This window comes from Brassica rapa, chromosome A07, assembly GCF_000309985.2.
Source record: "Brassica rapa cultivar Chiifu-401-42 chromosome A07, CAAS_Brap_v3.01, whole genome shotgun sequence".
Lineage (NCBI taxonomy): Eukaryota > Viridiplantae > Streptophyta > Magnoliopsida > Brassicales > Brassicaceae > Brassica > Brassica rapa.
In genome coordinates, this window is record NC_024801.2 from 28,046,967 (window position 1) to 28,063,209 (window position 16,243).

The window sequence follows — 16,243 nt, forward strand, 5'->3', positions numbered from 1 at the left end:
GTATACCAAAAAAAATATGTAGGACAGCTCAATAAATTTATAGATTCCACGATAAAAAAGAAATTTCGGGATTTTATAACTAATATTGATAAAAATTTTTTAACAAATATATATATATATATATATTTTAAAAATAAATTTTGTGAGGAAAAAAATATTCATATAAAATATTTTTATATCTTTTATATTATTATTTTTTGTAAAACTACATATATTTTAAAAATAAACTATTAACTATCAAGAAATAAGAGATATCAGATTGGATTCAGACGGTCACACAGTTTAATTCCCACTTAAGCCGGCACTGATAATATGAATAATTTAGTGCTAGCAAAATTGAACAGCCTTAAAACTTTTCAATTGCTAAATAGGAAGTGACCTTAATTCAACTAAATAATGTCCGATATTTGAAAAAAATATCAAAGAATGGACTCAACTGAAGTGATGAAGAGTTTTAGCTTGAGACTTATCTTGTGAGAAAAGAAATTTCACTAAAGAACATTATAATCTATTTGGAGAAAAACGTAAATGCAACATGCTCTAGTGTATGACTAAAAGCTTCATAAATAAATCAGCATATGCTGATTTCGTATACACACTGTGTCAGTGTGAATGTGTAATTAGTAAGGTATGAGGGTGCGATGAGGATGTGGTTTGAATCACAAAGCATATGCTGATTTCGTCTGTCTTTCATAATTTATTTGGTTTTAGATAACAGATTTCAAAATAGAGCAACATCTATTGTAAAACTGTTTTTGGAGATGAATTGATTTAACATTCTTTTATTTGTAAAAGAATGTGTAATTTTAGAGGTTTGAATATGGAGTACGTGCGTGAACTTCATGTGTTTATGAAAATGATTGGAAACATAAAGATGACAGTTTAGTTAACCCATTAAAGCACCATCGTTAAACTTCTCTCTATCACTTGATCATTCTTTGGCAAAACACACTAAATGCTTTATAATTTTACACACTTGATCATTCTGTCTATCATTTTTTTACATTAGATATATCACTTGATCATTCTTTGGCAAAACTTATCCTAAAGAGATTATGCGACATTTAAATTGCAAACCCGAGTTGAGTATTTTTATTTAGTTGAACTTTATTAAAAGTAAAAATTCATCTCTTAGAATATATAGTCAAAATTAGTATATCCTTTGATTTATTTCCAAACCAAGTTTTATTTTTCTCATTGTGTATATGTATAACATCTAAAGTACTTTTCATTCACATAATTTTATACTATATACTTTAAAGAAACTAATTTTTATTTTTTTGCAAATATACTTTTTGGGTACATAATATACCAAAAAAAAGATAAAATTATTTATTTCCATATTTCAAATGGCAGATATTGTGCAAATGAAAACAATAAGAAGATAAGAATCATGGGATTTTTACTGGACAATAACACTGCTAGATTTTTTTGTGTGTCTCTAATTAATCTGTTTTATGATTATATCATTGTCATTAACTACATCAAACATACATATTTATCTCTCTTTTCTTTTATATAGTTAGAGCATCACTAAATTTGGAGTTTCTTATCATTAATTATATTAATTATATTAATTTTAATATGTGATTAAATTTTAATATAAACAATAATGCTAATCAGCGAATGACAAATGTCATAGTTGTTTCTTAAAATTGTGTGAAAGTTACGTTTCTCCTCCTTTATTCTCTTTTCTCATTTTTTAACATTTTGTTGAAAAAATCACATTTCTTGTCACCTATAAAAAAATGCTCTAGGAGTCTCTTAAATAAAGAATCAGTCTCTCTTTGTTTTGTGTACATCTTATGCCGCTTCTTAGTGGTCCAATCAATGGATAAAGCAATATCATCCACATAAGGAGAAATGGTGCATGTCGAGGTGATCAATACTGATGATTATATTAGTAAACTCTCAAACGATCTCTTGCTTGAGATCTTATCAAAATCATCGACGGAAGAAGTCATTAAAACTAGTATTCTATCGAAAAGATGGAGGAATGTGTGGAAGAAGACGTCTTGTCTGTGTTTGGACATGCGGAGGATCGAAAAAACCACAACTCTTTTGCCGGGTGTTTTTCATCAAGCTGCTAATTCAGTGACAAAAGTCTATTTCTTTTCCTTAATATTTTCCTTCATAAGTTTTAGAAGAAGAAAAATTACATGAATAGATCTGGTTTTAAGATTGATGGACTAGGTTGGTTGGTGCTAACTATATTATGAACACTTAAGATAACCCATGAGATGATCTTGTTTGTTGATTTTTATAACCTATGAATACATATCTCTAGGTCAAATAACATCACTTGAGAAAGAGAGGTTCTACTTATTGTAGATATCAAATAAGTTTGGTGGGATTTTATTTTGAATTTTTCTGAAAGATTGAAGTTAACAGTTTTTCGCGCGAAAGTCTTAAATTTTAAATTTACAATCGTTAGATTTGAGATTGATGATTACAGATCAGTGAGTTGTTATTGTAGTGAATAGTAAATCTAGATGAAAATGATCTCTTGCCTTTTTTCATTCAAAATGGTACATCAGATATATTGGGTTTTATTTTAAATTTCGCGATTTTGCTAAAGATCTAGACTGGTGTAATATTTAATTTTTGAATTATATGATCAATAGATTTATGTTTCTCTAAAAAAATATCAATAGATTTGAGATCTAAGATATGTTATTGAATTCTTATGGTAATAAATATGAAATCTAGGAAGACATGATCTCTTGCTTTTTTCATATAGAATAAACACTTGCATTATAAAAAAAAGGCATACCCAATATATTACATTTTTTTGTTTGAAATTCATTGTTTTATAAGAGATTAGCATAATTTTTTTTTACTGAAAATATATTTTTTCTTTATATTATATGATCAAGATATTTGAGACACACCAGTCATTTGTGTTGTAGTGAATAGTAAACCTAAGAGAACATGATCTATTGCCATTTACACCTAGAAGTAATACGTGCATTCAGAAAGGTATACACTAATATCTATCATAATTCAAAATTGTGGATTCATAATCTGATTTAAAGTACAGTAGTATACAATCACTTATCCCTTTTCTGCAAAGTCCAGTATATATAGGGTAACTAGTGTATTGTTCATGAGATTTAAAGAGTTATTTTTCTTGTTAAATTTATTGCAATATAATTGTAAGATATTGAATTAAAAAATGTCTTAAATTCTTTGGCTTTGTAGGTTATACAGGATCACTGTGGCCATTTGGAAAGATGCACAATCTACCATGACTCACGCCAATGTGAAAACGGGATGTTGGAGTTTTGGATTCAGTCACTGGTTAATGTGAAACACATCAAGGATCTCACACTTGAAAACTTTTCTCCCGGTTCGAAATCAAACAACAGATCCAATGTCACACTTGACTTACCTCCTAGGTCATTTTCTCATCCAAGCCTCACATCTCTCTCGCTAAGCCAGTACAACTTAAAAGCTCCACATGCTTTCTTGGTTTGCTGGAATTTAAAGAATCTCAAACTGATTGGTATCTCTGCCGAGGTTGAAGTCTTTAATGCAGTCCTTGTGGCTTGCACTTCTCTCCAAGTGCTTGCACTAGAGATCACTTGCCACAGAAAAGATGGTATTCTGAAGATTGATAACCACAACCTAAAGTTCTTATATCTATCATGTTCTAGGATAAAAGGCGTTGAGGTGTCTTCACCCAGCCTAGATATTATCTCCATTGGATCTCTCTCGTGTGAGATGGAGAACTTCATCATTGCAAGCCCTAGACTCCATTTTAATCGAAACTATTGGGCTACAGGAAAATTCTTTCCTCACACTAGCTATTATATATCATGCCCCTATCAGGTATATATTTCTTTTGGATGCTATTGTACTATTTTGATAGAGAAAGAAATGGTATCAATACTTAACAGTTTTGACACATATATGAATGTCAGGGGGAAGCAAGCATTGGACATGAGATCATGATGAACGGATCCAATGTTTGTATGAAAATGTTTGCATCAATGTCGGTGAGTGTAGACTTAACTAATGCAAAAGAAGTTGAGATACTCAGACAAGTGTTAGCTGTATGGCCTGGAGACATGCAAGAAGTTGAGATTTTGTTTAAGGTATGTTCATCCTATGTTTCAAATTAGAAAATGATCATATATAGAATTAGCCACTATATATCTAGAGGAGTGACACATATATATGATTTTAGAGAGTAGAATAGGTATTGAGAGATTAAGAGAGATTTGGTAAGAGATTAAGAGAAGTTTAGAAGAGATTGTGAGAGAAATGGGGAGATTAAGTATGATCCATGATGAACAAGAGAGAGACTAGAGAGAGAGTAACATAACTCGCGTAAATTCATTAATGAGAGAGTGTTTACAATATATAGGAGTGAGACACTAGGGTTTAAGAAGAGACTAAGCATGTGAGGTCAAGGCTAAGGGAGCCTTTAATTTGAACCGGACCAATGAGCCTCTCCACACGCGTGGTCACTATGCTAAAAGTGAACCTTATCCTTCCAGCCTGTGCCAGCCTGTAGAGACGCTCTTCCTCTATCCATAAACGGTCATATGCCTTCTTTGGTCAAGGCAAAACATGATCAGACCGTAAACTTCTTCTCGCGGTAACTCTTCTTTACCGCATGGTCGATACCGTCTGTACGGCCGTACGGCCATGGTACGGACCTGTACGGACCGGTACGGACGGTTCTCCCTAAGGCCAATCCTTCTCCTCTTCTCCACATCACAACCTCTTCAACCCTGAACAACTCTCCTTATATTCCTTAGCTCATCTCAACACTCCCCCTCAAGCTTGACCATGTGGAACAAGTCAAGCTTGGAAGGATCATGAGCTCCTCCTCATTAAAAACCTCATCAAAGAAAACCCATTGGGACAAAACTCTGATGAGGGAAAAAGAGTAAGGACCTCATGATCAGGAGAGTGTATAGATCAGCCCTTAGGCGAAAGATCAAGGAGTCCCAACCTTATGTGAATTGACTCCATTGTCTTTTGCCTAGCCGCCTTAGTGAATACATCTGCCAACTGATCCTCACTCCTTGTGTAGCACGGCAGTATCACTCCCAAGACTATCATCTGCCTCACTTTATGACAGTCCACTTCAATATGCTTGGTTCTTTCATGGAACACCGAGTTTGTGGCTATGTGAATGGCTGCTTGATTGTCACAGTGCATGGTCATTGGTGTTGCTTGCTCAATCTCCAAGTGCTTCAGGATTCCTTTAATCCATACCAACTCATTTGTGAGCTTTAGCATTGCTCTATACTCAGCCTCGGCACTTGAGCATGACACCACCTTCTGCTTCTTACTCTTCCAAGTAACCATGTTTCCACCAATGAATGTGCAATAGCCGGTTGTAGATCTTCTATCTGTTCTGTCTCCAGCCCAATCTGCATCACAATATCCCACTGCTTCAGTACTCCCGTTACAACCCATCCATATACCAAGCCCTTGAGTTCCATTCAGATACATAAGAACTCTTTCTACCATGCGCCAGTGATGCTCTCTTGGAGCTTGCATATGCTGACTCACTTGGTTCACAGCAAAACAGATGTCTGGCCTAGTGATGGTTAGATAGATCAGCTTCCCCACAAGCTTCCTGTATAGCTTTGGATCATGAAACATCTTACTATCTTCTAGCTCCCCCTCACGTGGAGCTTTATACCCATCCTCCATGGGCATCTTGGCTGTCTTTCCTCCATACGCACCAGCCTCCTTCAACAGATCCAAGATATACTTCCTTTGTGAGATGAACAACCCTTCTTCTGATCTGCACAGCTCAATTCCAAGGAAGTACTTCATTTCTCCCAAGTCTTTGATGTCAAACACAGATTTCAGAAACTCCTTGGTCTCCTTGATTCCCACCTTATCACTGCCTGTGATAACTATGTCATCCACATATACCAGAAGCACAACAATGCCTGCAGGTGTAGTAAGAGTGAAGAGAGTGTGATCAAGCTCTGATTTCCTGAAACCTCTTCCATTTAGAGTTGTACTCAGCTTGTGATACCATGCCCTTGGTGATTGCTTTAACCCATAGATGGCCTTCTTCAATCTCAGCACATTCCCTGATTTCACCATCCCTTCTAGGCCCGGAGGTGGTAGCATGTAAACTTCATCTTCTAACTCTCCTTGGAGAAATGCATTCTTAACATCCATCTGCCAAAGATCCCACCCAAGGTTAGTAGCCACTGATAGGACTATTCGAATGGTGTGAAGCTTTGCAACTGGAGCAAATTTATCAATGTAGTCTTCTCCATAAGTCTGAGTGAACCCTCTTGCTACCAGTCTAGTCTTCTTCCTCTCAATCGACCCATCAGCCTTGTACTTGACTGTAAAGATCCATCTACTAGACACAGCCTTCTTCCCTTTTGGTAGTTCACTCTCATACCAAGTGTCATTCTTTATCATAGCTCCTGCCTCAGCTCCTACTGATTCCTTCCATTCCTTATCTTCCATTGCCTCTTCATAGCTTCTTGGAATGTGATTCTTATCTAAGTTTACCATAAATGCACAATGTGCTTCTGGATATTGAGCAAAGGAACACACGGCCTGAGTAGGATGCTTCACAGCTTGGGCATTGTAGTACACTCTCGTGTTTACCCAACTGGAAGGATCCTTTCTCAGCCTTGTACTCCTTCTCAACACTGGCCCTTCTTGTGCCATCTCTTGTTCTTCTTCTACTTGTGGAGTCACTGCTTCAGTCTGTTCTTCAGCTTCAGCTCTAGCCTCTCCTTGTCTCTGATCTTCTTCATTCAGTTCTCCCCTTTCTGATCCTTCTCCACTTTGGACAGGAGAATCAGTTCCTCTGTTTCCTAGCTCACCGGCCTCTTCTAAGCCTTGGTCCTCTAGTTCATATACTGATTCACTTCCCCCCTCATGTGCAAAGTGGGATGGTTCTTCTGCTGCAGCTGGAGTAGGTTCTGGACGCCTACTCTGATCCTGGGACACTCCAATTCCGAGCCCCTCTAGGATGTTTCTCAAACAGGCAGCTCTTTCTGATGGCTGGGAGAGATCCTCCAAGTCTTCCCATGTCTGCCCATCATAGTATCCTTTGTCTTCCATGAATCTGACATCCCTTGACACTAGGACTCTCCTAGCTGTAGGATCATAGCATTTGTATCCCTTCTGTGAAGTGGAATACCCAATCATCATAGCCTTGGTGCTCTTTGCTTCTAGTTTGTTTCTCTGCTCGCCTGGTACAAGAACATAACACACGCATCCAAAGATCCTTAGGTGATCCAAGACTGGCCTGCTCTTGTTGAGTACCTCAAATGGAGATTGATCTGCCAAGATCCTGGTTGGTATCCTGTTGATCAGGTAGCACGCAGTCATCACAGCATCACTCCAATACCTCTTGGGAACCCCTTTGTGGAACATCATGGACCGGGACACCTCCATGAGATGTCTGTTCTTCCTTTCCGCAACTCCATTCTGCTGTGGAGTGTATGTGCAGCTAGTCTGGTGAAGAATCCTATGTTGAGCAAGGTGATCACGAAATGCATGCCCAGTATACTCTCCACCATTATCAGACCTGAAAATCTTAATCTTGGCATGATATTGGTTAGTCACATAGGCTTGAAAATTTTTAAATGCATCAAGGACCCTATCTTTAGTTTTAATCAATGTTAACCAGGTGTATTTGGATTTTTCATCAATGAATGTGACATAATACTTGTAATCATCCCTAGATAAGCAAGGTGCCGTCCAAACATCAGAGTGAATTAAATCAAAGCAGTTTGCATAAAGAGTAGATGATCTCTGAAAAACAGTCTTACAAGGTTTGCCCAAAATACATGCCTCACAATCATTATTTTTAAACATGACACCTGGTAACATAATGCTTAAGGCCCTAACATGTGGATGTCCTAGCCTAGCATGCCACAGAGCATCAGTACTTAAGGAAGAAACAGAACTAAACGAGAAACAAGAACTAGAAATAGGTGCAAGGTCTTCAATCATGTAAAGATCCCCTTTGGTTGCTCCTTGCCCAATCAACTTACTGCTCTTAATATCCTGAAACTTAACATCATTAGGACTGAAAATAACATTGCATTGAAGATCAGTAGTGCATTTCTTAACTGATAAAAGATTAGAGGTGAACTCAGGCATGTAAAAAGCTTTTGAATCCTTATTAAACAAGTTCAGTTTACCAATGCCCCTAATGGGAATTCTATCTCCATTTGCAATCATAACATGTCCAAGGGCAGGTTCTATGTCTTTTATCAGATTGTTATCACTAATCATGTGATGAGATGCACCAGAATCAATTATCAATGGTTTATGCAAGCTCCTAGCAGTATTGGTTCTAGATGTTTCATTTTCAGCTTTCAGGCTCTTAACTACTCCTAACAATCTATCAGTTATGCTAGTGTGAGCAGTGGCAGTACATGAGATTTTAAAAATGTCTAACAGTTTATCAGAGATACTAGGTAATGTATGAGCAGAGTATGAGTATCCAAGAGTGTTGCCTAGCATTTTACCAGACTCCTTGAGGGCGCGGATGAAAGCCTCAAAGTCAGCCTTGGTGATCACCTCCTGAGAAGTTAGAGCTCTGCCTTCACTTTCACCCGCCTTGACATTTGGACTGGCCCCTGATGAGCCGGCACCACTTGCTTCAGCAGAAAGGTGAGCCTTAGCTTCTCTATCCTTGTTGAACTTGCTAGGCCTGAGGTGTGGATGTAGGATCCAGCACTGACTCTTCTTATGCCCTTGCCGCTTGCAATGCTCACAGCTTCCCTCATACTTCTCATACTTCCTTCCATCTCCACGGTACGCTGCCTTGTTTGCTTGCGCCTCTTCTGCTTTATGAGCTGTGGACATTCCCTTCTTGCCTCCAAACAACCCAAGAGAGCCTTCATCCTTCTGAAGTTGTGCGCATACCTCCTCCATGGATGGGAGAGTAGGTGATCTTAGGATATGCTTGATCACATCCTGGTAGCTTTCATCTAGAGTCATCAATAGCCCAAACACCTGATCTTGCTCTCTCCTCTCAATGAGCGATTCCTCATCAGTTGTGTTGGGTCTAAGACTCTCAAGTTCGGACCACAAAGCTCCAAACTTCCCCATGTGCTTGGTGAGATCTTCTCCATCTTGCCTCAAGACACTGATGGTTTGCTTCAGATCAAACACCCGACTTATGTTGGACTTGTTTCCATACCTCTTATGGAGCATGTCCCAAAGGCGCTTAGGAGTCTCAAAGTGCACGTAAGCTTCAAGTATGGGGAGCTCCAGGGAGGCATGGAGCACAGACAGCACCATCAAATCCTCTTGGACCCATCTCTTTGCTTCAGCTACCGCAAGAGTCTTCCCGTCGCCTTCTTCTTCATCTTCTTTGGCCACTGGCTCCGGACCATCATCTGTGATGTGGTTCCACAGCCCTAGCCTTCCAATGGTAGTCCTCACCAACTGGGACCACATCAAGTAGTTCGAGCCTCCCTTCAGTGCAACCGGAACCGTCACCAGTTTGCTAAAGTTGGTCGTCTCCATCTCCTCTTCTTTATCACACAAGGACAAACTCGCAAATGAAAAGAAAGGAACAAGGATCTCTCAATACCAAAGCCAACCTGGCTCTGATACCATATGATTTTAGAGAGTAGAATAGGTATTGAGAGATTAAGAGAGATTTGGTAAGAGATTAAGAGAAGTTTAGAAGAGATTGTGAGAGAAATGGGGAGATTAAGTATGATCCATGATGAACAAGAGAGAGACTAGAGAGAGAGTAACATAACTCGCGTAAATTCATTAATGAGAGAGTGTTTACAATATATAGGAGTGAGACACTAGGGTTTAAGAAGAGACTAAGCATGTGAGGTCAAGGCTAAGGGAGCCTTTAATTTGAACCGGACCAATGAGCCTCTCCACACGCGTGGTCACTATGCTAAAAGTGAACCTTATCCTTTCAGCCTGTGCCAGCCTGTAGAGACGCTCTTCCTCTATCCATAAACGGTCATATGCCTTCTTTGGTCAAGGCAAAACATGATCAGACCGTAAACTTCTTCTCGCGGTAACTCTTCTTTACCGCATGGTCGATACCGTCTGTACGACCGTACGGCCATGGTACGGACCTGTACGGACCGGTACGGACGGTTCTCCCTAAGGCCAATCCTTCTCCTCTTCTCCACATCACAACCTCTTCAACCCTGAACAACTCTCCTTATATTCCTTAGCTCATCTCAACAATATATACATATATTTATTTATTTATTTTTTGCTTATATAGAGTAACAATGCTGCTAGGAAAGAAAGTGAGTCTTCCATTGGAAATACACAGAACGCGTTTTGGGAAGATACAAAACCGTTTCCCAGCGCTCAGTTCCGTGCATATACTGTATGGTTGTCTAACTTTAGCGGTTCAAATGAAGAGTTTGCGTTAGCCTCGCGTATGATAATGCAAGGGACGGTAGCAAGGTGTATGATCATTAAACCATCGACGGTTTCTCCAGCTAACAAGTTGGAGATTGAAGCGGCAATAGCCAGGCTGAAGGAGCTTCCAAAAGGTCACGAGAACCTTCGTATCGTGATGTTCTGATGAGTTGTTGTTTGAATCTAGCCATTGGCTATATATCTAGAGAACTCTTCCGAGTCTCGTTTCAAGTATTGCTTTGGTATTTCTCTTTTTTTTTTTTTTATGTTTCAGATATTTGGGATGTTATTTGAGTTAACTTGAAGTTTATTTGATCTTATTGCTTAGTCAAAAGGGATTATCTATCATGAGTCGACAAAACCTATGTGCTTGTTAATTTGTTAAGTTAGGGTACATATAACTTATTCAGTAATCGTAAGGGCCAAAGAGTAGGTAATAGTATAGTAAATTTCTGTAAAGAAAGTTCCACAAATAACATATTACATGTATTTCACTATACTAAATCGAATATATAGCTCCATTACATTTTTTTTAATTTTTAATGTATTAAATAAAAAAGCATAAAAAGCCTCATCTGGTTAGAAGTCATTTACTCACACTCACGGCTTAGAAAACGTTACAAACTTTTCGTTAATTGATTTTCTATAGAACTATTAAGAAATAAAAAGTCACCTTTTTATTACATCAATAAAAAGTGACCCATGAAAAACCAAAATTCGTAACGCCTCTCTTCCCCATGACTTGAGCCAGCAATTTCATCTATCACATTTTTTGAAACGCTTCTTAAAGTCTCTACCCTTTTTACGTTATGTATCTTAAAGATTTTACTAGATTTTGACCCGCGCTCTGAAGCGCGGGTTTTTGGATTATAAAAAAAAAACACAATTTGATATGAATTATCATTTTGAGATTGTTTTACATTATTACGTTACAGAGTCGTATTATATCAAAGAAGGATATTTATTTAGATTTAATTAGCTTATTTGAGATTCTCTATGTATATTTTTATGTAAATTTCTATTAGGCATATGTACTTTATCCGAACCCAAAAATTTGAACCAAACCTGATCCAAAAATATATATTCAGTTTGGTCAATTTCTAAAACAAAGTACTTATTGGGTATACTTTTAAACCCGCGGGTCTCGGTTAGGTCCGAGTTTTATCTGAGACTCGATCGGCTAAACAAAGTACCCAATTATTTTGTGTATATTAGGCATATCTGGATATTTAAGATTGGTATTATGGATATTTTAAGTTAAAAGGTGATGCTATCAAAATTTACTTATATATTTCAGGTATTCAAGTAAAATTTTGGATATTTTCTGTTTTTAGTTCATATTTTGGGTAAAGTTTTGGGTTATATAAACTATTTGAACTTTTAAGAATTTTGTTTGAGTTTTCAAAAAAATTCATGTTTCAGGTATTTTTGTGTTTTCGGGTATTTCAAATCTTTTCGGGTTTTAAATATTCAAATCGGTCGGTCCCATCGTGTAACCAAAAATTATAGTTATTTGAATTACGAATCTGAACCGGTCCGGAACCAACCTGAATCCGAACTGAAATTTTCAAATATCTAGTTGGTTTAAATGTCTAGGACATAAAAGGAATCGATCAAACTCGGCCCGAAGACCCAAATATTAAACTTTACTCTCTTTCATTATATTTGGTGTGCATTTTATAATATTTTTATTTATTGAGTTGATAAAACTTAAGATTTATTTAGCATATTTTTTTAATTTAGTATTGCAGTCCCAAATATATAATCTAATAACATAATATGAAACCTTCTATATTGTCCACAATGTCTGATATAATTTGTTTTGTTAATAGTGTTGATATTGGTATATCATGTTAGTTAACGGTAGATGTTATAAGTTGTAGATCTTATAAAGGTTAATTACGTTTGGTATTATATGTAGATAAAAAAGTGGATCCAAAAAAATATTAGAATTAAAAGAGAGATTACAATATATTTCTAAATGTTGGAAAATATTATTTGGTTGCTATATAATAGGAGTTCAGTTATAATATCTAGTTATATATAATAGGTTGGACTAAAAATGAAAGAGTGCACTAACCTTGTATAAGTAGATTTTTCAAAACTGATTCTCTTTTAATAAAATAGATTGGAAAGCAATAGATTCTGAAAAGGTCCCATCCCATTAAGCAGAAAATGCACAAAAACTTAAACAACTTTAGATTTAACCACAAAACTTAATTTATAAACTAATAAATCTATCTGTTTATAATAACAGTTTGATTGGATCAAATTATAAATATTTCCTGACTACTGTTTTATAAATTGATTGAATTAGTAGTATTATATTTTCTAAATTATTAAGTGAAGTATATTAGTTTATATTTAATTTAATTGAATTATCAAAAACGTAACATGTTCAATTTTATATAGATGGAATAAATCTATAAGAATTTCTTTCTTAAAATTTTCTATAGTTTTGACCCAAAAAAAATTCCTCTAGTAAGTATTAAGATGCTATACATAGAATCTATTCAAATACAAAATCCATGGCTAGGGGTTTATCTATAGAATCTTAACTAAAGCTATAGCAAAGTTTAACAGTTGAGGTTAACGCCGTCTCAAATTAGTTAAGGGTTATGTTTATATTTAGCATGTAACAAAATAATTTTAAAATTTTATAGCTCTATATATATATATTTGATGTCTTTTTAAAAATTACTCTAAATTTAGTAATATATCTAAAATTTTAAAGTTTTAAACTATAATTTATATTTACTTTTAAAACAATTCTTGATTTTTTTTTTCTTGTACCAATGGTCAAATCCTGATCCTAACTACACTGGCAAGTAACCACCAGGGTCCATGGGGTTTCAAATCATCGGTGAGACGATCAAATTCTTTAAGCATCATGGTTTCTTTGAGTCCAAAACCTTTTACAAGAAGATGTTGCTAAGGTTATTGTAACATACATCAAATAAAAAACATAAGTTTTGGCAAATCATATTCAAAAAGAAGTATGGTTGGAGTTCACATAGTCATATACAACATGGCACATCATGAGCAAGGAAGAATAAGAGGTTCGTTGGATTCCAAGTGTGTTACTACTTTTTGAAATTCAAGTAACAATTGCTGCCAACACAGCCTCTGTATTGCAGCCAAATACTATTTTAATGTGATACAAATCTCTGTATTGCTTTACTGTACTATAATAATCATGTCTTCTAACTAATCGATTCTTTCAAGATTAAACATCACCATTTCTTCTAGAGCCGACCTGAAGCCACTCTGAGGCAAACACTGCAGATTCTTCAAAGCTTCATCAGCTTTCTCCCTAGCCAACTCTTGCGCTCTTCTGATTCCACCGCCTTCTCTCACCAACTCAATCCCTTCTTCCAGAGAACCCTCCTCGCAGAACTCAGACTCTATGATCTCTCTCAGCCTCGGCTCCTTCTCCAGCGCGAAAATCACAGGCGCGGTTAAGTTACCTTTAGCCAGATCACTCCCTGCTGGCTTCCCTAGCTGCTCTGACGACTGAGTGAAGTCCAAAATGTCGTCGACCACTTGGAAAGAGAGGCCGAGATTCTTCCCGAACTCGTACATCTGCTCTGTCACATCGGTATCGACTCTGCTGAAGATAGCAGCTCCTTTGGTGCTTGCGGCCACCAGCGAGGCTGTCTTGTAGTAACTCTTGAGCAAGTAGTCTTCTAGAGTAACGTCACAGTCGAACAGACTCGAGGCTTGCTTTATCTCTCCGCTCGCAAAGTCTTTGATCACCTGGATACAATGATAAGTTAGTGAAATGAGATTTCGTAGCTCTGTGACATTGTGGAGTAGTTGAGTACCTGACTTATGAGCTTGATAACTTCCAGGTTCTCGAGGTTGGCTAAGTACCATGATGCTTGAGCAAACATGAAATCACCAGCTAGTACAGCTACTCTCGTGCCAAAAAGCTCGTGAACTGTTTCCTTACCTGTCATTACACAGAGATTAGGCCTGTGGCTTCGGGTAATTCGGTTCGGGTAGTTCGGTTTTTGGTAAGTTCAGTTCAACATAAATGTTACCGAATTAATCCGAATTTTATTTCGGTTAGTTTAGTTTTTGAAAATCCTACAAGTTTTTGATTTTTGGTTATATATTGGTTTATTTGTTACAATTTCGGATAAATTCGATTAATTTGGGTTAAATTTGGTTATTTCGGTTTGAAATTTGGTTAGTTCGAAATTTGGTTAGTTTGGTTCCCGTTCTTGGTATGGTTTGGTTATAATTTTTTTTTAAGAAAACCAAATTAACTGATTGCCGCACCGAACTCAAAAACGAACTTTTCTTTAAAAAAACTACCGAATCGAACCAAACTTCTAAAAACCTAACCAAAAGTTTTGGTTCGGTTCGGCGGGTTTGGTTCGGTTCAAAATCCCAGCCCTAACAGAGATATTCAACTGAACTAGACATTGTTCCAGAAAACATATGAAACATGAATGAAAACTCACTCACCTCTGCGCATATCACTCTCATCTAACACATCATCATGTATCAAGCTTGCAGTGTGAATCATCTCAATGATCTCACCTAAACGCCTATGTTCCGTTGTAAGTTCCCTGCATCAAATACATTGCTTAAAACAATCTAGATTCTCTGGATCAAAGAAACACAAAAACAAGTGTATATATTATTACTTTAGGCCAGCTAGCTCTGCAGTGGCTCGTGAAACAAGGAACACTAAACCGGGTCTCATCCTTTTACCACCAGCTCCGAAGATTTGCTCAGCTGCAGATATCAAAACCGGATTCTCTGCACCAACAATCTAATAAAGAAAGTAACAACTCAATCTCAAGCAGTGCAAATAAGAACAATAAGAAGAAAGAGTTTTATTCAGATACTAACCGATAAAAGATTATCATTCAACGTCTGAAGATCATCAGCTACAACCTCAAACAGATTCGCCAACGAAATGGGCTGCTTTGAGGAGGTCTCTTGCCTCAAATCAAAACTCACCGTTTTGGCTTCACCTATTCCTACAAAACATCATCATTTCACATGTAAGCATAAGTGAACTGAGACAAGAACAAAGGGACATGACTTAGTTCAACTTCAGACAAAACAATCATTCAACTCAAACCAAAACTATCAATCACATGATTAACCGATTAAGACATCCGAGAAAAATCATACCGTTGACCAAAGAGATCTCTTTGGGTTTTGTCGGAACAGCTTTGCAGCTCCTCCCCACGTCACGCCGGAGAAACACCAGATTCCGACCGCCGTAGCTTCTCGCCGTACAAACAGCCTTGGGAAAGTTGCCTAATAGAAACTGACGACGACCACAGCCACACGAGATCAGATCAAGAACACTAGTACCCAAGTCAATATTCCGACAAGATGTCATCATCATTCTCTCACAGAACCCAGAATCAAGTAAAGCTCTAAAGACTTAAGATTATCGAAGCTCCTGTGTAAAGGTTGAAGCTTTTACATGAAGAGGCAATAAAGGTTAACTCTTTTTTTTCTCCGCCGAGAGATTTCGAGTGTATGGAAAAATTACAACAAAAAGAGTATAAAAAATACGAAATTTAATATTCAAAAAATAAAACAAGTGGGGTGGTTTTAATTAGATTCGAGTGGACGAGACAAGCCCACATGAGGAAGTGAGAGGGGGGCGAAAGAGACGATTGTATTCGTTTTTTGTTCAGTACCAGAAGCGAAAGAGAAGAGGGAAACCATTAAAAACAGAGTTCTTCATCGTCTCCACTTATCTTATCTGAAGCTGAGATCTCGCCACGTGTTATTATCCGGTTATTTAGCATTCAGGTCCTTGTGTTAATACTAATTCATGTTTTCAGGCTCCTAAGTTTTGAAATTATTATATGTCCTTTTTGTATATATTTTTTTCAAGTAAAAAATT

The 16,243-nt window shown here is 36.9% G+C and overlaps 2 protein-coding genes across 6 annotated transcripts; one reads left to right on the forward strand and one right to left on the reverse strand.

Annotated features, from left to right (window-relative positions):
* The first annotated feature begins 279 nt into the window (after nucleotides 1-279).
* Nucleotides 280-13,585, forward strand: LOC103832328 (F-box protein At1g80960). 5 transcript variants are annotated; one of them, XM_009108311.3, is made up of 5 exons: nucleotides 280-2,103; nucleotides 3,202-3,398; nucleotides 3,657-3,831; nucleotides 3,924-4,097; nucleotides 10,220-13,585. In XM_009108311.3, the coding sequence occupies exons 1-5, from the start codon at nucleotides 1,864-1,866 to the stop codon at nucleotides 10,526-10,528; spliced, it is 1,095 nt and encodes a 364-aa protein (XP_009106559.1). In that variant the 5' UTR covers nucleotides 280-1,863; the 3' UTR covers nucleotides 10,529-13,585. The 5 variants fall into 5 exon arrangements, with proteins under 5 accessions (XP_009106559.1, XP_009106557.1, XP_009106556.1 ...); XM_009108309.3 differs by having other exon boundaries at nucleotides 280-2,979; nucleotides 3,202-3,831; XM_009108308.3 differs by having other exon boundaries at nucleotides 3,202-3,831.
* Nucleotides 13,348-16,058, reverse strand: LOC103832329 (solanesyl diphosphate synthase 1, chloroplastic). The gene is made up of 6 exons (XM_009108312.3): nucleotides 15,514-16,058; nucleotides 15,226-15,356; nucleotides 15,018-15,145; nucleotides 14,836-14,939; nucleotides 14,187-14,314; nucleotides 13,348-14,118 (listed from the first exon to the last, which is right to left on the reverse strand). Exons 1-6 carry the CDS (start codon nucleotides 15,731-15,733, stop codon nucleotides 13,570-13,572), a joined length of 1,260 nt encoding a protein of 419 aa, XP_009106560.1. The 5' UTR covers nucleotides 15,734-16,058; the 3' UTR covers nucleotides 13,348-13,569.
* Nucleotides 16,059-16,243: the final 185 nt, after the last annotated feature.